At 40.1% G+C, this 25,880-nt stretch overlaps 1 protein-coding gene across 1 annotated transcript in view; it reads right to left on the bottom strand.

Moving 5' to 3' along the window:
* LOC119417727 (agrin) overlaps positions 1 to 25,880 on the bottom strand; it is a gene marked incomplete in the record, with an annotated part of 254,818 nt that overhangs the window by 8,252 nt on the left and 220,686 nt on the right. Inside the window, 8 exon segments of the mRNA XM_037684999.1 lie at positions 631 to 855; positions 8,709 to 8,796; positions 9,544 to 9,727; positions 17,120 to 17,236; positions 20,967 to 20,978; positions 22,924 to 23,035; positions 23,159 to 23,323; positions 24,607 to 24,697. Of these exon segments, the coding sequence (XP_037540927.1) occupies positions 631 to 855; positions 8,709 to 8,796; positions 9,544 to 9,727; positions 17,120 to 17,236; positions 20,967 to 20,978; positions 22,924 to 23,035; positions 23,159 to 23,323; positions 24,607 to 24,697 (994 nt within the window).

Raw genomic sequence — 25,880 nt, 5'->3', positions numbered from 1 at the left:
TATATATATATATATATATATATATATATATATATATATATATATATATATATATATATATATATATACTAAAATAAACTACTATTTACTTACTACTTTGCAGTAGTAAGTACTTGTACTATTATCCCTACTTCACGGTTTTTCACTTATCGTGTGGGGGTGACCCATAAACCCCACGATAAATGAGGGACAGCTGTATGCTTTTCCCATGACTGTTTGCAGCTAGCGTCAAGCACGACGTGTAAATATGCTCCATTCTGAAAATCTGTTCATCGTATGAATTCATATTCTGCCTGCATCTTCCATAACAGGCCAAACATACTGTAATGTTACGGCATGTTCTTCCTTTTCAAACATTTACTTCCATGTCTAAGCCTCCTTCTTTACCACTCTGAATATGTGTTTCATAATGCGCCAAACGTGCGCGTGACGGGGCGTAAAAATAACCTTAATCTGAAACTAATCAGAGTCATCAGCTCAGGGCTCTGGATCACCACGTAGCCGAGGATTCATGCGGGATATCACACAGTTTGCAGCGGCACAAAGACAATATGGATTAAATCTAATCCTTCTTTAACTGTAAAAGCTTTCCACCGCTGATCCCCGGCGACCTGTCATCTCCCTGCTTACCTGCTGGCTTTGATGCGTATCCAGCGGTTGGTGTCGACGCGCACCGAGGAGCGCAGCACCACGGGCTTGGAGCCCAAGTCGTACGTCATTTGGACGTGTCCGTCCACGATGGCCAGGGCGATGTAGTCGGAGCGCTCCACGCCTTTCCCGCTCCACAGCAACAATCCCTGCGTCGCCTCGGTCCGGATGCTCAGCTCAAATTTGTTTACCAGCAGAGCCTTTTCACTGGGAGAGCATAAAATGGATCAGATGTTAGCAACGTTCTTACAAAGACTGAACCTGTAGCAAGCGTTTTCTTGTTGAGGACGGTAAACGCAGCATTTTCTTTTAAAGGATTCAAGAATGACAAATAGTTCTTAATCAACCAATGCCGAAGGCAAATTCAAAGAGACAATGGACAAACATCTACAGCTGATTAACGTATGGCGTCAATTTGACTCAAGATGGCCGCCACAGCAAAGACAAACTAGCAAACACAAAAACAGCTTTAACTTAACTTTAAAGACACTGAGCTAAAATTTGGTGTTAGTAGCTGAAAATGATGCCTAATTTATACTCTGTGCAATATTTGATCTCATATCCGTGTTTAAAACTTTAGCATTACCTTTCAAAATCACTGCTCTATGTCTGTTAGCTAAACATCTAGTGCATGTGTATTAATGAAACTTTAAGAAAGTCATGAGTGGATTCACATTTACAACTTGTGACATCAATCCAAAGAAGGCTAAACTAGCTTAACCTAAGTGACATTAGCCAACACAAAAAAAAAAAAGCTCAGTGAATTTTACAGACACGGAGCTAAACTTTGGCGTGGTAGTAGCTGAGAATCCTTCATAACAGATACCGTATTTTCCGGCATATAAGTCGCAGTTGTTTTGCAAAGATTTGCCAGTCTTGCGACTTAATTACATTTTTTCCCCCATATTCATAACGCAATGACTGACGCTTTAAATTTCTCAGAACTGCAACAGCGAGTCCTCCTGTGCACGCTCGCTTCACTCAGCTGGTGCAGGCGGAGGAACGCTGGAGAGCTAGAGGCTCTGGATGCGATGGATGGATGGTGCCGCGCCAGCGAAATTAAGCTGTTTTGTTTTTTTTTTTTACTTATGCGACTTATACCCCAGAAAATAGGGTACTCTAAGAGCTCACAGATAATGTGACATGTCACACGATAGCATGTTAGTGCACACAATGTTTGTTCGAGGTTTGTCTAAAATGGCTTTAACTCCATCATGACATGATCTTAGTCTGAAGCCCGGGCATGAAAGGCAGCAGACATAAAGCCTTTCTTCAAGGAATTTAAACTTAAAATGTATTTAGATTTTTTAAAAATAGCTGTAGGTTTGGGCTCTGAAGCCTCGTTCTAGACGTTGCTGTCATTTTAAGGAAATGGAGGACGGAGAAGCGAGAAAACGTTTTGCTATTAGCTTTAACACATTCTACTGAGCACAAACTGCACCAGTGCTCAGTGCTTCTTGTATAGCAATGTGTGTTTGTGTGTGTTGTTTAGGCAGCTGTTTGATCTCCGTTTCTTCACTGCTGCAGCTGCAGGGGTGATTTGGATGTAGAGACGAGGAGACTTCTATCTATACTTAAGAGGCTTGCATTCACTGTCACAGCTGTGTGAGGACAGTTCACACACTCAGTCTGCCTCCTGTATGTGTGTGTGTGTCACTCTAACATCACCTAGAAATAAAGTCGACATGTAGGCAATTCTATTTTTAACCGCTATTGATTAATTTCTGTATAACTGCTGGGAAATGGAAGTAACGCTAACGGTTTCATGATTTTTATTACACACAGGCAGGCTGAAAACAGATACAACAAAATCACAAATGACGTGGATTCTTAACACAAACAGAGAAACAGAAACAGCTGTGCAGAGACAAAGTCGGAGACAAAAGATTAGACGAGATAAATGACAAGACAACGTAATCAGCACAACAAACAGGAAACCACACAGGAATACAGACGGGACAGAAAAGGAGGGGATAAAAGAAGCTGAGGATGGCATGTCTCCTACACTTAAAACTCTTTAAAAAATACAAATAAAAAGGTAATATTATGGTATTTAACGCTGGATGCATGGTACTTTTAGCACAAGCTAACAGCAATGATGGTTCATCTCAGCAGAATTGGGGAAAATCCAGAATAAAATTAAATTCTCTTCTTCAGACGTTCTTCTCGTACAAATCAATGCTGTCCCATGATCTAGCTAAAACTGCTGAGGTAAACACGAACTGAAAAGAATGACTTAGAAGCATCAGAATTATTTCTCCAAGGAGGAAAAAAAAAAAGAACAAACAAAAATGTAGCTCAGGGAACCCTCTCCTGGCAAACTCTCAACGCAGTTACAAGGCCCAATAAATCTCCATTGGAGCAGCTTGTCAGTGATAAGGTCAAGGTTATTAAAAGTGCAGAATTGTATCATGAATAAAACAACACTGACGCACGGCGCTCTGAATCTCATATACCCCACAAGCTTCATAGATTTTTTAAAATGATTGCAATACTTTTTTGGAAATGGAGAGGTATTATCTATTTCTTACGAGTCCTCCGAGGGCATCTAAGGGTGCCGACCTCCGTTTCACCACTAGGTGACAGTAGTGGTCAGAACAATAAAGTCACCAGAGGACAGCTGCCGTTGGGAGGCTGCTGAAGTGGTTTCAGAGCCAGCGTACAACAAGCAGAAGAAGCTCTTTGAGATTATTTTGGGGAACTTCATTACGTTTTTACAATCCCAATTCCCAAAACAGTTGGGACATTGTGTAAAATGTACATAAAAAGAAAAAGCAATTATTTGCAAATCTCATGAACCCATATTTAACTCAGTGAAACATAGTAAACATAATCAATGTTGAAATGCAAAAAACCCCCAAAAACCTTACCTACTTACTTTTCTGCATTGATGGAGCTTTTTCTGACGTGTAAGCTGCCCATGCCAGAGGCACTAATGCAACCCCATACCATTAGAGAGGCAAGCTTTTGAACTGTGTGCTGATTACAGGATTAATACCTCAACTCTTAGGTCGTTGTCACACCTGATAGTCCGGTAGACTCGGTTCAATTGGGGACTAAAATTCGAAACATTTGTTTACATTTTCAGCTGGTGCGGTTCACACTGAACTGAGTCAATCGAGCCAACCTGTTCCCCCCCCCTCGCCTGTGGTGGTGCTACACTGACAATTACTGAAGGAAATGACACAAAAACCTCAGAAGAAGATACTGAGCGCAACTTACTTCTGGAAATAAGAACAAAAATTGAATGGCGTCAGATTTGAGCGGTTTTAAGATTTCTGTTTTGTCTGTGGCACATGTGCCAAACAAACATTTTTCAACAATGGACTCATGAGCAGAAGATGAGCAGAAGACAATGGAGAAGGCGGCTGAGACGACTTCGTACGAGGTAAGAGAAATGCGCATTTGTTTTGGTTGTATTTACCCAGAATGCCCTGCGCTGTAGTCCACTTCCTGCTTTTGGTGCAGTCTCCGGTCCGCTTGCATTCACAGTGCATTCGAACCGCGCTAAAGTTCATTTCAACTGAACCGAGCCCAAGGTATCTAGGTGGACCAGAGTTCACTTTTTTGGTCCAGATCAGTTTTTGATTGCACATTCACACTTCCCCAAACGAACTGGACTTTCTAGGCAAACGGACTCGAGTTTGATTCAAGTGGACTAAACAGGGCTGGTGTGAATGCACCCTTATTGACCTGTTGTCCAGTACTTAATTTGTAAACCAAACAATGCTGGAATGCAAATAGCCCGGGGGGTGGGGGGTCTGAGGGTCCTCCCCCAGAAAATTTTGAATAAAGTAGATGCTATTTCCTGCATTCTGATGTATTTTAACTGTAGTTAAATATCTATACGTCTTTCTCCTGGTGTGAATAGAGCACACTCTGCTTCTCTCAACTTCCTAACTGCCACGTTGAGTACCATCTCCATTGCCACCGTCTTCATGTGCTTCAATTCTTGGTTGTTTAGTTGTACAATGAGAAGACTTTTATTTTGACAAACTGACGCTGTTGGTTTGATACGGGACATACGTCACATGATTACCCATCAAACACTTTTCTCATATTTTTTTAATAAATAATAAAAAAAATATTAATGACCCACTTAAACTGTAAAACTGATTTGCAAATTAGTTGTGCTGTTTAATTGTATTTTTGTGTTTTTAATTAAATTGCCCATAACTGAACTTTTAGGGGTGGAGATTTTTTTAAGGGTATAAGTGGAAATGCTTACTTGAAGGGGCAGCTCTTATGTGATATTAAGAAGCTCGTATGTGGCTGTTATGTTTAAAATTAGTGTTTATGTAATCATTTTCAGATTACATGCCCAATATAGGTTTTATTCATTCAAGGCAGTCAAATTTGTTCATAACTTTATTAATGGTGAGCCCGAGAGTTACTGGATCCAAGCAAACGGTTACCAGAACACACCCTGTCAAAATAAGAGAGTTCTCAGATCCTGTTCCATCATGATCCGGCTCAAATTAAGCCCCGTCAAACAAGCTAACTTGTTTCAAAAGCCTCTTCCAGCAGTTTCTTGTGCGCATCACTTTCTTCTACGGTCTTTTGTTGCCACTGGCCCAACTTTTTGAGATGTGTTGCTGCCAATAAACTCAAAATGACCTTATTTTCAAAAATAGTACAATTTCTTAGTTTCAACATTTGATAAGTTTACTATGTTCCATTGTGAATAAAATGTGAGCCTTTCAAATCACGGTATTCCATTTTTTATTTACATTTTACACAATGTCCTGACCTTTTTCAAAGTCGGGTTTATAAATGATCTACACAGGGGCTTATAACACTGTTAGAGATCATGGAGTAGTTGTGCAGAGAGAAGGAAATGGGAGCGAGCAGGCGGTAGCAACAACGTGAGATGCAAGCAGGCTGCAGCAAAGTTTGAAAGCTTTGAGAGACTCACCTCTGGTCAGACGGGTTCTCCAGAGACTCGGGACTTAAGGTAGCAGGGGAGAAAGTCATCGGCATGCAGTGTAAGCGCAAACAGGTCATAAGGAATAAAAGGGGAAAGGAGGGAGGTAGGGAGAATGTTGTGAGCCCTCTATGTGGCTCACAGAGGTCCATCTTAGACCTGTAGTTGCAAAATGCACAGCTTGTTTGCTCCACTCCAACATCGACCATGTCAAGAGTCGATAACAACTGCTGTGTGATCATAGAAGTGTGTATCTTAACTTTGATAACACCTCAACTTAAATAAAAAGCATTTAAAAAAAAAAGTGAGCATTAAGATTAAGTACATTCATGATCAGTGTCCTCACCAGAACAGATCCTGCTTTAAGTCGGCGTCCAATTATTGAACAGCTCTTTTATATTTATGGCGCTCCATGCTATAGCGCTGCAATTACCTTCTGTCTGGAGATGAAAGCAGTGGATGAGAAAAATTGGGCAATTGTCAAAAAAATGGGGTCAAGCACAGTATCAGATGGGAGTCATAGCCAGATACGATTTGTCACTGAAATAATGGGGCTTGAGAGAATCGACCTGAGCTTCGTGATACGGGTGGCGAGGTGAAAGAGGAGTGATCAGACACCCCCGCTAAAGTGTAACTGAAACGTTACCTCAAGGTGAGCACTTGGCGTTATGGCCCCTTAAGGCACTTAATGGCCTCTGAAGAAATGTATTCATTATCGTTACAAAAATCAAATCATGACCAATTGATCGGTCCTGCAACAAGGTTTGCCTAGATTCCCGTCCATTGTGGCTCTTAGTGGCTGCGACATCTATTAAACTTTTGACAGCCTGGCTCCAAGGACTACTGTCCCTCCTGCTAAGTGAGATTGATGCCCATGGCTGCCCACTGTGGTGAGATCTCAATTGGAGGCCTAATCTACAAAGGGAGATAAATCTGTGATTAACATGTCACAGCCATCCAGAACAGCCGGCTCTGTAATTATTTAAAATTACGGTCAAAGATCCGGCAAAAATGAAATGACAGAAACTCTGGGCCAAATCGAGTCTGCCCAATTTGAGCTGACTTCTGCTTTACCAGTTTGTGAAACTTTTATTTTTTAAAGATAAACGTTACTTACCAAGCTAACGAGCAGGAAGGAGCCACCCCACCTTTTCCCCTGCATAACTGAGAGTAACTACGGGTAAGTCATGACCAGGGGTCTGCAACCTTTACGATCAAAAGAGCCATTTCTGCCCCTTTGTTCACTAAATTAAACGTGTCCGGAGCCACAATACCTGCTACAATTCTCAACTGGTGGCCCACGGACCACACGTTTGTTGGAGGGCGCTTTTCTGGACAGTAGGGTTGATTTTAAAAAACTAAAAATATCTAATGATTTTGAACATTTATTGACATTTTTACACTCTAAGACAAAATAAAAGACGAGATTCTTGTAAAGAAGGAAAAAGTAATATAGTTTTTGCCCAGTTTCTAAAAACTAAAACAATAAACTATGCATTATTATGTGATTTTTTTTAAAAATTGTAGACAAATTACGTATCCTACTTTGAAGAAATACAACATAAAGTGAATATGTTATACCCCTTGTAATGTTTCTTGTATTCATATATTTGCCAAATAAATTACAGGAAAACTGTTAAAACTTGCCCTTTTAGTTATTATAACAACCAATAAAATTCAGTTTTATGTCAGTTTTGGTCAAAGCTTGAAAGAGATGCTGCAGAGGGACCGAAGAACCGCAGGTTGCAAACCCCTGGTCATGACTGAAGGTTTTTCTCCAAGCAGAAACTCCACTGGCACCAGAAAGTAGGTTAAGGAGTATTTAGAAAATCCTTTTGCAGTTTTCAAGGGGTCTCATTCATTTCTCACAAAAAAAACCCTAATGCCATTTAGCATAAAGTGCATGGCAATTCATTTAGTTTATAAACGAGTTCCAGCCATGCATGTAATATTGCACATTCTTGGTACAGCCATTCATTTTCTCTGACTGAGAACAATGCTTATCATGCAAATATTCATGCTTCCCTTTGCATTGAAATAAAAAAAGACCAGATGATACTGAGAATGTATCCAAAAGAATCAAATTTGTCAAAGTAAATTAGACATATGGAGCTTGCATGTAAACTACTTTTACCAACAAAAAACATGATTTCTGTGAGAAAATAAGTCTGGAAACTGAATGTACTTTAATCTCATTTGGGTTAATTATAAAGACATGAATTATTGTTAGTTGGGCATGATTTGAAACTGGGCAAACACCCAGTTATTTAAGTCTACTTACTCTGGGATCTCATTGGTCAGTTGGCTTGAGTGAAAAGGAGAGACAGTGAAGGACATTTACATGAGACAAAGACAGGAGTGGACGAGACGAGGAACGCTGACATCACAGACGGACAGCAAAGACACATTCAGACACACACGTGACAGAATTCCCCCGCCAGTTGTTTCGAAGCGGCTGCGAGTCGGGAGCGCGGCACTCTGCAGGCTGTGGCCCAGTTTTCACACCTCGCGGTGTTTGTGTGAAGAGCCGTGAGACGCAGAACCATATGCTGGATGCCTTTTCAGGTTCTTCACGTAAACATCTTTTTGTTTATGCAAACCTGGAGGCGCACACTTGCCAACCTTGCAGATGGATGGAAAAGTAAAGCAAAAAACAAAAACGGCTCATTTGCTGCCTATAGGGAGAGCGTTTCTTCAGGTTGTTTTTGTTTTGTAGCGAAAACATTTTAAAATTACATCATTTTTTTTGTGTGCGCCTTTCCTGGGGGTTAACATATGCAGCTGACAAATCCCTGCACTTCACTTCGTCATCCAAATATTAAAACAGGATAAGAGGTTTAATCGTGTGTGTGTCCAGTATTAGTAGACAAAATGAATAGAATGTGCTCAGGGCAAGGCTGTGATGGCTAACTGTCGAGTTAATTAGTGAAATCTTGTCAAAAGCAAAGCAGAACTGCCATAGAAGGCGAGGGTGAGCTATTAGCAGAGCACTCAGCTCTCCCCGAAGCCCTACCACTGATGATATCATCCACACTGTTATCACGCCTCACCAAGGGAGGAGATACATAAGAGTGGTTATTTGGCTAATAGGTATTACGATGAAGATGAAAAGATGACGACTCGTCCTCCTCCTTACCTCCTCGTGACAGCGTTGTGGTACTCGATGAAAGTCCGCCCGTCAAAGGCTATGGCCTCGGTGTCTCCGGCGGACTTCTCATGGATGGCTGTGGAGGAGGGAGCGGGGTGCAGCGTGAGATCACTCCAATCAATAAGAGCAAGGGTTCAGTTATCAGGGCTGCAGGCGACGGGGCAGGGGCGGCTGCGTTTTAATTAACGTGAAAGGGATGGCCGACCACACGCACAAGGTTAATGGCGAAAGCACTGACGAGTGCGCGGGACAGGTCGGGACAGAGCGAGCTCACGTCTCGCGCGGTCACAGGAAGATGATGAAAGTGGCGTGCAACCCCTTCATGAATATTCAGCCGACATGTTTAATCATTTTTCCAACACTTGCGTTGCTTTGATATCAATAAATTACAGCGCTGACATAAAAGAGACGTCATGTATAATGCTGCTTTGAGCTTACAGGGAAAGAACACAACAGCAGAACGGGACTTAAGCACCGAGGCTCGTATTTTACCTTCCATAAAGGCGAGCCAAGATCAAGCTGTGGTGCATGAACTGTGGTACATAGACTGTGCTGGAAAAGGACAAGGAGGCAACAATCTAAGAATCTTTTTAAAGCAAAACCAGACAATCCTGGATGAGGAAGTCAAACAATTTGTGTTGTTACAATGACACGATTAGGTCGTCTCAATCCAGCAATTATAGTTAGCCACTCGCTTACGGAAAATATCCCTTCAAAACTGAGAAAGGACGGGTTTTAAAGCTCAGAGATCCTCATGTTTTATTGTTTTGCAGCATAAACGGATATGCATTATGACTGCAGATGGGAGGATAACAATACTCACTGTTCTGACAGTTTTCCCCTGAGAAGCCAGTTGGACAGGAACACTCGTAGCGCTCCAGCTGAGGGTTGCAGCGCCCGCCGTTCTGGCAGGGTTCACGAAAACACGGGTGGCCCTGGAACATGGCTACGTTGCTGGAGTTCAGGGCGTTCTCCTCCCTGAGGATGGGCGTACTCATCAACATGATCTGAAATGCACAGAGACGGGGCAGATTTTGTGAATAATATAAATTTTGTTGATCTCGTAAAGAAAAAAGAAAAAGTTTATGCAGTAAAACTGAAAGGTTCTTTTCCTCACGGCTGATTGAGCAAAAACAGCTCATTGGTGTGTTTAGGGGAGCACCACAACTGTCATCTCAAAAATCAGTAACTTGAGAAGTTATTCTTTGAAGCTTCTGGAAGAGTCGACTTTAAAACTCAGTTTATTTATTTGTTTGGTTACTTACTCATTACTAAATACTACAAAGATTGATTTCAGGGAAATGATATAGAAGTAGAAATAAAGTCTCAAACATCAATGATTTAAAGCAGGGATTCTCATCTGGTGGAAAACAACCCAAAACAGGGAGAGGAACCATTTTCAGTGCATCACGGGCCTTTACCCAAGATCGACAAAAGTTATATATATATTCTGTTTGTTACATTAATCTTAACGACTGAATAGTTTTAATGACACTGTATTCAGTGGGTGGGCCACGCTAAGAAAAACAAAATTAAAAGCCATACAATTATGAGAATAAAGTTGAATAAAGTCTTAATATTACGAGAGTAAAGTTGCACGAGACTTTTTTTTATTCACAGCTCTCGTTTATTTATTTTTCCACGTTCACGAGTTGGATCTACAACGCGACCTGTCAATCAATCCAGTAGGCGTGTCAGCAAATGCCCAATCCGAAGCTAAATGCTCCTTACCTGCAGAGCTGCTGCAGCCCATCAGAGCGTACCAACTTACTGTGAGCAGGTCCAAAGTCCTGATGCTGGAAATAATCTGATGCTGATGTGCTGATGGATTAACCATCTCCTTATTTGTAAAACCAATACCAAAGTATAACTTAACAAGATGCTCAACAATCTCCATTTTACTACAGTTAAAATGGTAAACGCTGCTTTGTCATGTTGGAGTTCGGATCATATTGCGAGTCATTTAGCTTCGGAGTGGCCATTTGCTGACATGCCTACTGGATTGATTGACAGGTTGCGTCGTGGATCTGACTCGTGAAAGAAAAAAATAATAAATACACGAGAGATGAAAAAAAAAAGAAGTCTCATACGACTTTATTCTCATAATATTACAACTTTATTCTTGTAATTTTATGGCTTTTAATTTTTTTTTCTTAGCGTGGCCCTAAAGGTCCGTCATAACAAGCACTGCTGAATCTGTTAAAAATGGCTGAAGTCACTGAAGTGAAGACTTTAGTTCTTAAATAAACGTAGCTAATTGATTAATTTCCTCTTTAGCATTGTTAGCTGATCCTTTTAGTTGTTCTTGAAACTTATTTATTTGTGTGGACAAACAGATGTATTTTATTCTGCTATCTGAGGCTCAAACTGCACCAACTTTTCAGTCCGTTACTTAATTTGAGAAGTTGAAAAAGTTCCATTAGTATCATGACTTGTCATTAAAGGGTGATAGCGGGTCGCAAAGCACCACAAGCTGAGAACTACTAGTGTAATGTCAGCATCTTACTCTGCTGTCCTAAGTCTTTCAGGCGCATCTCTCTCACATGAAATTAAAAAAACCTTTCTCAATATAATTTCTGTAAATTTAGAGCGCTACAGGTGTACTTTTTATGATTTGCCATCTGTTTATGTTAACACAACTCTGTTTGCATCGTTTGTACTTGTTGGTGGAAAATAGTACTCTTGAAACTGTTCAGCTGTGATGCGGAGGTTCCCTTCAGTGTCACAGGTTTCCTCCCAGGGCTCCTCCTGACGCCTGTGTCACTGAGGTGTCCTGCACCCGTTAAACTCTTCCTGTCACCACAGCGGGTCCAGCCGGCACCGGCTGAGTGCTTGGCGTCATTTAGGACTCGCCTACTCGCAAAAGTGTAAAAATGATAAGAACAGCGTCATTTTGTTGTGAGTGATTGCGGAAAAAATGGTTTATGATGCTGTCAGTTGTCCGGAGGTGCACCTGCACCACAATAATTATTAGACTACATTTTGTTCTTTTCTCCAGCTCCTGTAATCAGTGATTAAATACGCACAAGCCACAGACAGTGAGTGTAGGTGTTTTAATGCTGCAGGAAGAGACGGGTACAACGTGGGCGGAGGTGGGCAACAAAAAATACTCTGCATGGCCTATAGTTTAGCAAGCCGTACACATAAAAATAGTTCTTGATTTTCAAAATTTGGATGTGCGGAACCGCTGCACGGCTTCAAAAAGTAAAAAAAATAAAATAAAAAATAATAAAAAAAATAATCAAAAAGCCTGCAGTTAAGGTTTTTTTTATTTTATTTGTATTTTTTATTTCTTACAGTTTTTCAACACCAATGAGCCTCCAACAGTTGCAGACCAGTGAAATACTGGTTTAGGAATTAGAGCTGATATTTTTGGCCCAAACTCCAGCTCGAACCGGCCCAGCCGAATGCTGTGCTTGATGGGCGGGCCGGGTCGGGTCTTGATGCGGTTTTAAAAGTGACAGCATTTTTCTTTTCCTTGGGTGTGCACCTGCTGAGGAGGAGCTGGCGTGAGACCATTGCCCTGGATTACCTGTGGATTATTCTTCACCCCGAGTTTGGATTGCGGTGGATTGTTACTTTTTATTACACAGGACTGCATGCTAAAGCTTATGGACATTTAAATCTGGTGAGATCTTTTTTTTTTTTTTCTCGGCACGCCAATGCATAGATTGAGTGAGCGTTTCCATCATCCTCCTTCAAAACGAACTTTACTTCAAAGAGTTGGACTGAAAGTTTGATCAACTTGTTCATTTATGGGGTTTATGGGATTTCATGTGTTGATATGTAAATGTTGTGGGATGAAGCGTTTGTGGGACATAACTGATGGCTTGATTAAATTGTGTTAACTGTCTTAAATGTTGTCCTTCATGGACGATCTACTATTAGTTTATTTATGAGAGTGTTTTGCCTGTGTGGGAAAATTATTTTCCATTTACTTGGTTATTCCTACACCTCAACCAATATAAGTTTGTTGCACTGTCAGCTCCAGGCACTGCCCATGACTTAGTTAGCGTTTTATGTAATTAATCCCCAGTTTACCTTAGTTTTTGGGGCGGGTTGTTACTGATGGACAACCGGATCATCAGCCGCGCGCATCCGCTGACCGTAAATAACTATAATAACTATAATAATCCACTGACTCTTGTTAATAAACAAGAAATCTTATATCTTCCTTTCTTTGAAATACATTTTTAAAATGATCACATCGAGTTGAAGGGGCTAAGCTACTGGGGGTCATAATAGACAAAACTCTTTCTCGGTCAATACAAATTAATAAGATTGTGACTAAGATGAGCAGAAACATTGCTATAATCTGGCGTAATGCACATTTTATGTCCCTGGAAATAAGAAAATGAGTTATAGTCTTTAGTGCTTTGTCAACTTCAATATTGTTCAGCTGTTTGGTCAAGTGCTTTCAAAAACATCTGGATAAACTGCAGGTAGTTCAGAATAAAGCTGCAAGATTTACACTCGGATGTCATTTTAGAACAAACATCGATTTCATGCATCAGTGCCTGTCATGGATGAAAGTCCGTGACAGACTAGCATGTAGCCTTCTTCTCTCTTTACACAAAATCTGGACTTGACACAAACCGTTTAGCCTTTTCTCACAGTTGTTACTCACCTGCAATAGACATGCTTTTAATACTAGACACGCCTCTGTTGTTACTTTTATATTACCTCTGCCGAGGACTAATGCTCTCAGAAGAACAGCTGTGTATTGAGCTATTTCTTACTGGAACATGCTGCCATCTGTAATTACATTAATTTCTGATGATGTTCATTAAAAAAAAAAAAAAAACTTAAAAAAATCTATAATAGATAATATCCTGATGCATGCTCAATAATCCAGGTAGACAAATCTAAAAAATATAATAGATATAATATATAATAGATAATGAAATAAAATTTAATTGATGTAATAATAAATTTATAATAGAAATGAAGATAGTTAAATTAGGAATTGGTGAATTTCTGCGTTTTTAATTCTTGTGTATTTTAAAGTTTTTTGTCAATTTGTAATGCTTGTAAAATGTTATTGAGATGGTGGATTTGAATTTTTATATTTTGATTTTGTTTTTATCTTAGGTATTTTATTATGTCTTTTTGTATGTTTGTAAAAGCATGATTTAAATGTAATGTTCGTGGTGTGGACCCCAGGAAGAATAGTCTCTACTATGGTAGAAACTAATGGGGATCCGTAAATAAACAAATAAACAAATGTCAAACTGATTTGCTTACAAAAGTTGTAAAAACTTAATAAAAAAAATGTTGTTTTTTTTTCCGAGTTCGGGCCTCTAATAACAGTTAATTTATCGGGTTTGGAAAAAATGTGTTCGGGCCGGGCTGGATTTTTTTATTGGACTTCAACTTTGTCCCTAAAGCGCAACTTCAAACTAATGCTAAGACGAGACTAGAAATCAGTCGTGATGCAACGAAATCTCCTCTGCATTGCATCTTAGCGCTTTGTTTTTCCATTTTACTTTATTTTTCCTACTTACATGTAATTAAATTTAAATAATACCTCCGGCAAAAACTGACATTTGTGTGAAGAGTAAATAAAAGTACCAGTCTGTGATATTTCAGTGATCAAAACTGCTCTAAAAGTTCAAATGGGATGTTCCAGAAAAAAAAAAAAAGAAGAAGTTACATCTGCTGGAGGAGAACGAGGCATCCTCCTGCTTGGAAACGTTCAAAATGTTGGGACACAGTGGGCGATCGTATGACTAACATAGGCAGACTCTGCAGGGGATCGCAGAGTTAGAAGGAGGTTAAGAAGCACATAAAGAAAATATGTTTTGAGCATATGGTACGCTGCGCAGCATGTCCAGGCAGAATATACTCAAATGAAAACAAAACGAGCTAAAAGATAAAAAAAATCCCCTCAGTTTTATAAACAAATTTGGAAAAAATGCTTCACAAAATACATTTTTCTTCAGTTTGTCCGTCTCAGCGTAAAAAGAATCGGATTAAATTTATCATTCGTTAAAACTTTTGACTTATACCCAAAAGAAAGCATCCAGTTAAAGAGCATTGAGTTTTCTGCTGAAGGGTCATTAAACCTAATTATCGAACGCAGAGTGAAGCAGTAGATTTAGATGAACGCGGTCCTTTAAAGATAAAATCCACACTGTCAACACGCTCAAAAGTTCCCCAGACAATAGGTGCTGATGCAACACGCAAATTAAACATTACATCAAAGCATGAACACATACTGTCTTCCACATAATTAACTAGTCCCTGGAGGCCAAGCACGACAAATGCCACATTTAGCTTTGGCTGCCTCGGAACTGTCAAGGGAAAGTTTGCAGACAAGAACTATTGACAAGTTTGTGCAAACACTAACATCCAGCCTTTGTTCCACTGAGTTATTTTAGGCACTCAGGGATGAGCTGTTTGCTAAAAAGCAGAGAAGGGGGGGGGGGGGGGGGAAAAAATGCAAAAGCGTCAGGGAAGAGATCTGAGAAAAAAAAAAAAAGCAAAATGGAGGCACTTCAAAAAATATGCAGAAAAAAAAAATTAGTGCGAGTTAATCCAAATGAGCAGAGCTACTTCTCATCACAGTGTGAGCTTATAATGGAAAATTACCAAGATCATCTGACTCCAATAGAACGCTGCATGGCTCAAGAGCTCAAAGTCATTAAAATAACACAGGACTGACGAACTGAACTGATATTAAAGCAGTCGGTTATAAATGAAGCCCTAGAACTCAATGAAGACATGCACATCACCCATCGCCTTTCATGTCCAAGATCATCTTATGCAGATTCAATGACTTTATGCACACTTTAGTGCAATATCTTGTCTGATCTGTTGTGTGTTGTGAATGACTGTCAGCTACTACCACACCAAATTTAAGCTCAATGTCTGTCAAATTCACCAAGGTATAGTAGAAGTTTGAGTCATTTAACTTGAATTGGGTTGACTATCAATTAAATTAAATTCAATCAGTTAATTTATATAACGCCAAGTCACAACAGAAGTCATCTCAGGGCACTGAACAGAAACATTCATATACATAAAAATAAGTTAATATCATTATTTATCTGAGGAGCAGACTGCTTGGAGTTTAACTTCATCACAGACTCTCATCTTGAGCAAGCATGAAGTGGAATGAAAAACTCCCTCATGAGGACGAAACCTATAGCAGAACAAGTCTCAGGACAAGCGACCATCTGCTTCGACCAGCTGGGTTTGGTAGGAACAGATACACAATGGCAGGTCAAGAATCACATGTTAAGATATAAATAGTATCAAATGAAAAATATTCAGTTTTCGCAAATCATTTAAGGAAATGAGGTCAATTTGTCCTCCAGTAGTCTAAGCCTATAGCAGCATAACAAGCCAACCCTACTGTAACTATAGGATTTATCAAAAAGGAAAGTCTTAAAACTTAAAAATGTGTCAGCCTCAAGGACACAAACTGGAAGTTGGTTCTACAAGAGAGGAGCCTGACAACTGGAAGATCTTCCTCCCATTCTGCTTTTGGAAACTCTAGGAACCACAAGTAACCCTGCAGTCTAAGAGCGAAGTGCTCTGTTAGGAAAACATGGAACAATAAGATCTGTAATATAAGATGGAGCTAGGTTGTTGAGAGCTTTGTAAGTTAGGACTATGATTTTAAATTATATTCTGAATTTGACAGGGAGCCAGTGGGGAGAAGCTGAAACTGTAGAGACATGATCTCTCCTAACAACTCTCATTACAAAAGTTAATTAGTGGTAAGACGTTCAAGCAATAATTACTTTCTGAGACTTTTATTGAATTCTGTCCAGCTGTGTATGAAATATTTTGCTAACAGACAAACTGGGTTAGGTGGAAAACGTTTAATTATACTATTGTTCAGTCTTATGAGTTAGGACTCAATCGCTGCTACAAGCACACCAATATTTAACTCGAATTCTTGTTATAACTAGATTTGACCATTAACTAACTATAGTTAGTTATTGGCAAGGTTTTACGGAAAGATCTCAGGTGATCAATTAGCATTCAGAGTATAATCTGGAGCTCAGTCTCAGCTACTACCACACCAAAGTTGTTCAGTATCTGTGACCTTGACCGAGATGCAGCCATTTTTGTGTTGGCTAAGATTGCTTTGCTGTGGTGGCCATATTGAATCGAGCTGACTCCAAAAGTTGATCAGTTGTAGATATATCTAAAAAAGTTAAATCTGGTCCTCTGATTTTTTAGATTTTTCTACCTGGATTATTGAGCATGCATCAGGTTGTAGATATAAATCCAACGATTACTATCTGAAAGTTTCATTCAGATTCACGAGATATTTTGCTAACAGTACAGAGAAATGAATAAAACACAGTCAAGCACACACAAAACATGAACACTCCACCTTCTCCATCAGCTGTGGGTGATAAATAGCGTCTTCTGGACCTTATTACCTTCTGGATCGTTCCCTTGAATCCCTCTGTGAGAGCAGCAACTCTCGCCAGTTTGCTGTAATCAGGAGCTCCGCCAACAAAGAGCGACTCTTTCAGATTGAGATCTGTGTGTTTGTTCTGATGAGACAAAAGACAAAAAGTTTCATTGAATGAGCCACAAAAAAATAAAGAAGCTTCATGTGTATCTTTAAAAAAAAGTTCCTTTAAGTTATTTCCAAACCCAGCGAGGAGCTTTCTATCCAGGGACGAATGATTTATTTAAACAATAGGTAATAAAACAAATTTGTGTCCAAGTAGCCAAATAAAAGTTTCAGCCTTTCACTTAAGATTCCCTGAAAAGCATTTATCTCCAGGAAAATGTTAACTGCACTTGCAATCAATGCTAATTCACTTGATGCATTACAAAATAACTGATTTTTCTGTCTCCCAGAGAGAGCGATCAATCACCCCGTGACGTAAAATTAGACCACAAAAGAAAATCAAGAGCGGGCTACACTTGAGCTATATAGTTCTTTTACAGACTTCTCTAATGAATAGCTGATTATAAGCAGCGACCTTTCCAACAGATGAGTGCGGAGACAAATTAATTGCCGTTCATTTGCGCGACCGATGGCTATGAAATTTGATTCTTTCCACCAAACATTTGGGATGATTGCTTTGCATTAGCAGAGGTGACGCTCCCGCGAAGAGCCTGTCCACTTCTGAAGGAAGGAAATTAATGATCTTTATTTTATGTAGAGCAGCAAATGCCAGAAGGGTAAAATAGAGTTAATTGCTGGAAAACAAATGATGGAAGGGGACAAATAAACAGGCAGGCTGGCATCGGTTCGGGTTTTTATTTAGGGTGGGATTTGGAGAGCAGGAGTCACTGGAGTTTGACAGATGTCTGCGTGTTGGAGCATCTTAAGCCATTTCCAGGAGAGATAAAAGCAGGGACCTTGGCTAAAACCACTGGATCCAGTTGTGGCTGATAGCTCTTTGGCTTTGCCAAAACATGCCACCATACGAGCGGCAGAGTCGCCTGCCTCGGGCTGAAAAGTTGCAGCTTTGTCGCCCTGCAGGCAGACTCACTGATCCATCCAGAAACTGCTCCTGTGAGTTTCATGGGCAACCCCAGTCCTGAAAAGTTGAAACGTTATGTAAAATGTAAATAAAAACAAAATGCAGTCATAAGCAAATCTTATACACTCATATTTTATTACAGTGGAACATAGTAAACACATTAAATGCTTGACCTAAGAAACTTTTTAGTGAATAAGGTGAATTTGAATTTTATGGCAGCAGCACATCTCAAAGTTGAGACAGGGCCATGTTTACCACTCTTCTCAAAAGGAGGGAATGTTTCACAGTTTTAACGATGGTCTATAAACATCTAGGAACTGAGAAGACCAGAATGTTTGACTTATATTATAAAATGTATAATTATAGTTAACTGATAGTGTCCCATTCTAGTCTGAAGGATTCTAGATGCTTAACAGTCACTAAGAGGGAGCACATTTTGTTCTAAAACCTGTATATACAGTTCAGCATTGGAGGTGCCTTTCCGCATGTGTAAGCTGCTTATATCAGGAGTACTGACACACCCCTATACCATCAGAGAGGCTGACTATTATACAATGTGCTGATTACAGCATGTGTGGCCCCTCACCTCTTTAGTTCAAAGGACATGGTGTCCACAGTTTCCAAAAATAAATTTAAATGCTGATTCTTTGAACACAGAAGATTTTCCACTTAGACTCGGTTTATTTTAGCTGCGCATTGCATTGTATCTGGAAGGTGTTCACATATGGCTTCTTCTTTGCATGATAGAGCTTTAAGCAGCATTGGTGAACATGGTGAACTGTGTTTGTGGAAGTGTTTCTGAGCCCATGGAGTGACGGCCAGAACAGAAGCAGACCTGATTCTGAAATCACGAGCATCAAATATTGACGTTCAGCCTCGTCCTTTGAGTTCAGATTTCTTCAGATGGTTAAAATCTTTTTATGACATTATGAACTATAGACGATGGGGTATTCAAAGTCTTCCCAATTATTAGTTGAGGAACATTATTTTAAATAAAAATTGTCCACTATTTTTAAATGTAGTTGTTGGCAGACTGGTGAATCTCTGTCCATCTTTACATCTGAAACATTCAGACTCTCTAAAATGCTCTTACACTCAGTCCTCTCGGCCCGCGACCAGCTGACCTAATGACTTCTAAAATGCTCCTCCGTTTCCTATCTGTATCACCCACCATCGTATTTTTCGCCATATAAGTCGTGACTTTTTTGCATAATTTGCATGCCATGCGACTTATAGGCCGAAGTGACGTATTTATGGATTTTTTCCATATTTATAAACCAATTTTTGGCTGAAATTACTGTTTTCATTCATTCTGACTGAAAATTTTAAACACTACCATTTTCAGCCACTAGATGGCAGTTGAGTAGTAAGACATGCCGTTGTATCATGTAATAAGTAAAAGTGGCTATTAATGACACAATTGGCTTGCCATAAACTGCCACCATCATCTGCCTGGAGCAACTGAATCAGAGTGTATTTATTAAGCAAAAGTTAGACTGAGACACACCTTTACTATATTTAGAGCAAATAAATAATAGTTTTTAAGTGTTAATCTTGTTGAATTCTTGTTAAAGTCCTCCCGTGCACACTCCCGCAGCCGGCATTTGGCAGCCAAGCGATTTTTGCCACAACATCATCCCACATCTACGGGTTGTCAGCGAGTAACAAAAGTGACGCATCAGCAGTGATGCATAATAGATGTGATTTATACGGCCAAGTGACATATTTATACATTTTTCCACTTTATTAGACATATTTGGACTGATGCGACTTATAGTGCGGTGCGACGTGCACAGCGGAAAATACGGTACATCCCTTTGTTGCCTCAGTTTTAGCTTTTTTGATATGTGTTGCTGCCATAAAATACAAAATAACCTTATTTTTCCTTTAAAAATAACATTCTTTTAATTTCAACAATTGTTTACTTTGCTCTGTTGTGAATAAAATATGAGTTTATGAGGTTTGCAAACTGCAGCATTCATTTTACATTTTAAACAACATCCCATCGTTTTCAGAAGTGAAGTTATAGTTTAAAAGCCTATCGTGTTCTAAGTTTGTATGTTGAAGTTTGTGCAGTCGTAACGTAAAATCCCTTTTATTTTTCTAAGTGAGCTTTCATGCAATGAAATGATAACGAGTTCAGTTTTATTGAAACGAGTGAAAATGTGCAGCTGCTGATGAAGTGCAGCAGGACTTGGAGTACGGCGAGTTTTGTTGTCGTTACGGGTGAGTGAGTGGGTCAAAGTGAGTAAGAAACTTCATGATCTATGGAGGATCGTTCCCATGCGCAGCAGAAGTGGGAGCAGATGACAGATGAAAGAACAGCCTGGCTTGCTTTAGCACCTCGCCACCTCCCGCTGTACGTATCCTCCGCGCTCTCACTTTCTGACAGTCACGCAGTACCGGCGCGATATCCCCGCCCACACTGGACTAATGAAGATGTGTCGTTGTCTGAAACAATGGCCATCTCAAGGATCACTGCTTCTTTTTCCTTCCCACCTTCCCACCCGCTCCCTCCCCCACAGCAGATGGACCGAGGTGAAAGCCAAACCATGCTCTTTAGGAGCATCTCTTTGGTGCTGTGGTCAAATATGAGCTTATGAAATGGCAATTTCTTTATTTGTTTTACTCCACAGCTCTGGCACGTCGAATGCTGCCTGTTAATCTGCAGAGGGAGGTTTATTCTTCTGTGTTGTTGCATGGAGAGATGGAGGTGTGTGTGAGGACGTGGTGAACAACTCAAATGAAACACGAGCTAAAGTGTGGCTGGTATTCGTCTCATTACCTTGCGTGATTTCTTATTTCCAGACAGCACATCATAGAGAAGGAAAGAAAATAAGGAGGAAGAGAGTTATTAGGGAAAGACTAGTAAGTGTTTGTGCACATAAAGGCATGCAGAGCAAGCGCAAACGCTCACAAAACGCATATAATCACCAATTATCTCATCAGCACACGTTTGCATATCTGTAAGAGCATTAAAAATAACTGTGCAGTAGCAAATAAATAAAAATAAAAGAAATGTGAGGGAAGCATTTTGTTATATATATATACAATCCACATACAAACAGCTGTGCAGGAGTGAATACAGAGACGACTGTGTCTTAAGAAAGCCGTGCACGATGCAGATGGTGCCATCAGGAGCAGATGAAAAGAAGAAAAAAACATCACGGGTGAGGCTGTGAATAGTGCCACTTAACCCAAGCTCGTTTACCGATTGCTGCCGTTAAATAAAACGCGAAGTAGATTTCTATTTCGTCTATCTGTATCTTTGAAAGTTTGCTTCTCATTACTCTGGCAGCCTGAGCACCTTTGATATGATGATTATTCCCAGAAATGCCAACTGTATCTATATGATTCCAGTGGGTTTCTCTGAGGAAGACATACTGTAACCCCCCCGCACCCCCCTCGGTTCTTAAAGCTGAAGTGGGAGAGAAGGAACTGAGAGCCACGCTCTATAGGGTCTCTGTACTGAGCTTCATAACTAGGCTCAACTCATCCCTCGTTCCCCCCCTACCCTCCTTCAACACATCCTTACTGCTTTCTCTTTACTTCCTTCTTTTAATAAGATTTTCTGCCTCTGTTGCTGGAGTAAAATATAATTACATGAGGGGGTTACTGTTGTGTCTTTTTAACTGCAGAACATGATGGAGTTGACTGTCTGCTTGTTCACAAACACAATTTAATACAATTAAAAGACTTGCAGACTTATAAAACCATTACATTATCCTCATTTGGAATCTTGTACTTGCTGTATTGGTTTAAGTGCTGGATTAAAAATGTCATTACAGTAGTCCCTCGTTTATCGCGGGGGATCCGTATCCTGAAGACCCACGATAAGTGAAAAACCGTGATGTAGGAATAGCAGTACAAGTAGTAATTTATTTTATTATTTATATATATATACATTTATTAAGGTGTTTTAAACCCTTCCCACACTCTTGCAATATTCTGAGCAATGTTTCTAAACTCTATACGCTCTAAAAGAGCACATAATGTTACTATTTCAGCTCCCTGCTTCCTCTGCTCATTGCCACCTGCAAGCGCTCTTGGCCACGCCCACTTCTCCACTCTGCAGGAAGTTTATCCTGCAACAATAAGGGCTGCACAAATGTGCAGCAGGTGCTAAATAATTTAAAATAACTTATTTTAAATAAAAATCCCATGCCGATCGCGCGGCTCATCCATCAATCAGCCATTTGTGTGTCATGTCCAATCTTATTTTGAAAAACCGCGATAGAGAGAATCCGCGATAAACGAACCGCGAAGTAGCGAGGGACTACTGTACACACTTTTTGTTGCTTGCATCTCCCTTATCTGCTGGCAATTGTCAAGCCACTGCTGCAGAGGTATGTTTTATCTTTAGGAAGTGAACGAACTGAAAGGCTGAGAGTTTAAAAGAGGTGGATTACAAAACTGAGACAGCTTGTCAAACTGACCCTCTATATCTGATGTGCTCTCTTCTGCCTTTACAGATATGTGGAGAGAGTGACATATTTTCATTAAAACAAGCCTGTGAAACCGTATGATGTGAATCCGGGTGGAAAACCTCTGTCACGGAGGAACATATCTGCATCTAAAGCAGAAACTTGGGAGTACCATTATGATGGTTGTAGCAATGATGGGATATAAGCACACATATGAGTATACACTGGCAGAAGCAAGGCTAAGCATAAGCCCAATGGTTCTGCATGCTGAAAGCAGGACAACCATTGCCAGGAGCTTGTTAGCTTGCCGTTACTTACAGGGGATTCTCCTCGAACAGGGTCCTTCTTGTTAACCATGATCTCTCCTTTGCGGAGCGAGCGTTCCAGATTGACGGTGTTCCACACCTTCAGCTGGATAGGTTCCTTACTCCTGAATCACAAACACACATACAGCTATATTTTAGGGAAAATATGCTAATTACAATACCACTGTTGGTGTGTTTCGTATATCCTTTTTGACTGTAAATCATCTGAACTCCAAAAAGAAATGAACCTGATGGTAGCCGGTCCCTTTCCCAGGTCGTAGCGAAACTCCAATATCCTGTTATTCAAAGACAGAGAGATAAAATCTCCCTTTCCATCCAATTTTTGGCCGTTGTAGAAGATCAAACCGTTGGAATCATTGGCCATGAGAACCACCGTCATGCTGATTTTCTGACTGCAGATAAAGCACACACACACAAAAAAAGAAGTGAACAAACTTAATTTACCGATTAACAACCATACTCAATATTTATCAAATGACACACAATGTCTTGCTCTATCTCTTTATATGTAAATTTACATTTAACATGTTAGAACTTGATAAAGGTGACTGTTGAACACTAGGTGACCACTCAAAAATGAGGGAAAATTGCAAGAAAAAAAATCCATGTCACTTTCACTGAATTCTGAGTGGCAGCACGGTGGCGCTGTGGAGGAGTGTGGATGGCCGATTGTCCCGTTTATCTCTATATGGCCTCTGATGGACTTACGACTAGTCCAAGGCGTATCCCGCTTCCCGCACAACGAAGGCTGTAGATAGGCACCAGCCCCCACACAACCCAGAAAGGAAATGGTGAGTAAAGAAAATGGATGGGGGGATGAATTCAAAGTGTTCGTAACCAGCAAGTAACGAGGCCACATTTTGAAATGCCAGTTGGCCTACTGTCTTGTAGATGGTTTGCAAAACTATGCCCATTATTTTGTTGTCCACCTCCATCTAGCAGGGGTGTCAAACTCACTTACAAATGGGGGCCAAAATTAACACCTTTTTCAAACTAAGGGCCAATTTCAGAAGATACATCAACTCAAATCAGATACCAAACATCTTTTCTTGGTCACAGGTTCCTCAACAAGAGTTTGATTGGTCTCATTTCATGTTCTCTGTTGTGCTTTCGACAGCATAATCAAAGATTACTGAAAAAATTCAAGAGATAGAAGTATTGTACGTTTCACATATCATCTAAGATGTCAACGAGGGCCACATTTGGCCCCTGGGCCTTGAGTTTGACACATATGTTCTACAGCGTACCCGCCTCGGCAGCCGGCACCACATTTATGCTTTAACTTACTGGAGTACATTTTAGAAATGAATATTGGCATATTTAGACCAGTTTCTTAATTATTTTTTTTACTTTTGCTGTGGTTTTTCGACCTGAACATTTGCTTTAAACATATTCTATCAGATGTCAAAATACATCTCAATGTTCTTGATAGGTAGGCGACATAAACGACAAAATTCAGATGGGCTGAGATGCCTGCGTTGACTCTGTGACTATTTTGAGTGAACGTTTGTGGCACAAATTTTACATAAGACGTCTAAAACTCCAGCAAAAGCACTACACTTCTAGACTTTAGGCACATAATAAGCCCAATCTATGAAAACGACATCATATTTAGTGTTCAGCAATGTCTCTAAAGCCTCCCTCTGTAGATTTCACTCAAAGATGTGGGACTTACCGCAGATCATGGCCGTAGAGATGAAGCCCCTTCAGCTCAAGGTACGAGTCTCCATTGAACAGAGGCATGTAAGCTCCTTTCCTCTCAACCACTGAAAAAACAAAGAGATTAGATTCAAATCCAGGTTCTGTTGTTTTGTTACTGACAGAATTAAAATTCAGGGATTGTTGTATATCTTTGAGGGACCTGTCAAGAGATAAATTTATGTGAATACACCCTTTGGGAATAGGACTTTTTCTCAATAGAAGAAAAGAAAAGCAGAAATACTTATGCCAGACTGATTACACAGCACGCCACTGGATGACAAAGAACATTTGGAGACATGGAGAATTTAACACACATCTGGGACCTGTGATATAATGAAGCTATTGCATTTTGGCAGGCCTTTTTGCAAATTCATGTCTTTGCGACGTGCCTCTGCCTGGCAGTCTGGAGTCATTAGGACAGGCACCGTGCCATCTTCTAACAAGTGGCTTGACAATAAAAATCCTTCAAGTGTCACTCGGGGGTATTTGTTTATAGTACAGAAACTGCCATCATTCAGGGCCCCGTGATATGCTAAACACACGTAAATGCACATACAGTACCTATGGAAGCCAGCAAGCTGGTTTATTTGTAACTGGCTGGGATTATCTGAGTTGAGTCAGGACGGAGAAGGAAGACAGAGATGAGAAAGCTAATTAGCTTTTGTGCAGAAGACTGCTAATGATGATGGCACACACCACGGAGAAGAGGGCGAAACAGACTGATATCCCTTTATAATCTAAGCTCTCCTGGAGCAAGAGAATCACTCAGAAGTTAATTTTTGAGACAGCAGTGTAGGTGGCTTTTCTCTTTTCACCCCATTTGTTCAGTCTGATACATGGATAGGTCAAGAGGTTAAGTTTTCAGTAGAGACTGAACAATCAGGAAAAGACTGAGCTTGTCAACAAAACATACCTGGAGTTTGTTAGGAAAGCCTCTCAGCTACAACCAGACCAAAATGTATTATAATATTTGCAAAACTGATTAAATTACGCAATTAATGTTTTTTTTTGTTGTTTTTTTTAAATCAGAAGGCTGTGGTCGCCATCTTGAATTGGGTTGGCTCCTAAAATTAATCACTAGTAAGTGTACGTTCAATTATTTTGCTTAACATTTTGCAAACAGACAGAGTTAACTCCAGAGAGTTAATATCAAAATATAAATAAAGATATTGCATAATCTGTTAGTGGTCAGAATATGTGATGACAATCCAGCTTAGCCATTAGCATGCCACGTTTTAGCTCAATATC

The sequence above is a fragment of the Nematolebias whitei genome, chromosome 11, assembly GCF_014905685.2.
Source record: "Nematolebias whitei isolate Nwh7 chromosome 11, NemWhi1, whole genome shotgun sequence".
Taxonomy (NCBI): domain Eukaryota; kingdom Metazoa; phylum Chordata; class Actinopteri; order Cyprinodontiformes; family Rivulidae; genus Nematolebias; species Nematolebias whitei.
The sequence above is the reverse complement of the archived record's forward strand: the minus strand, read 5'-3'. Positions and strand labels throughout refer to the sequence as shown.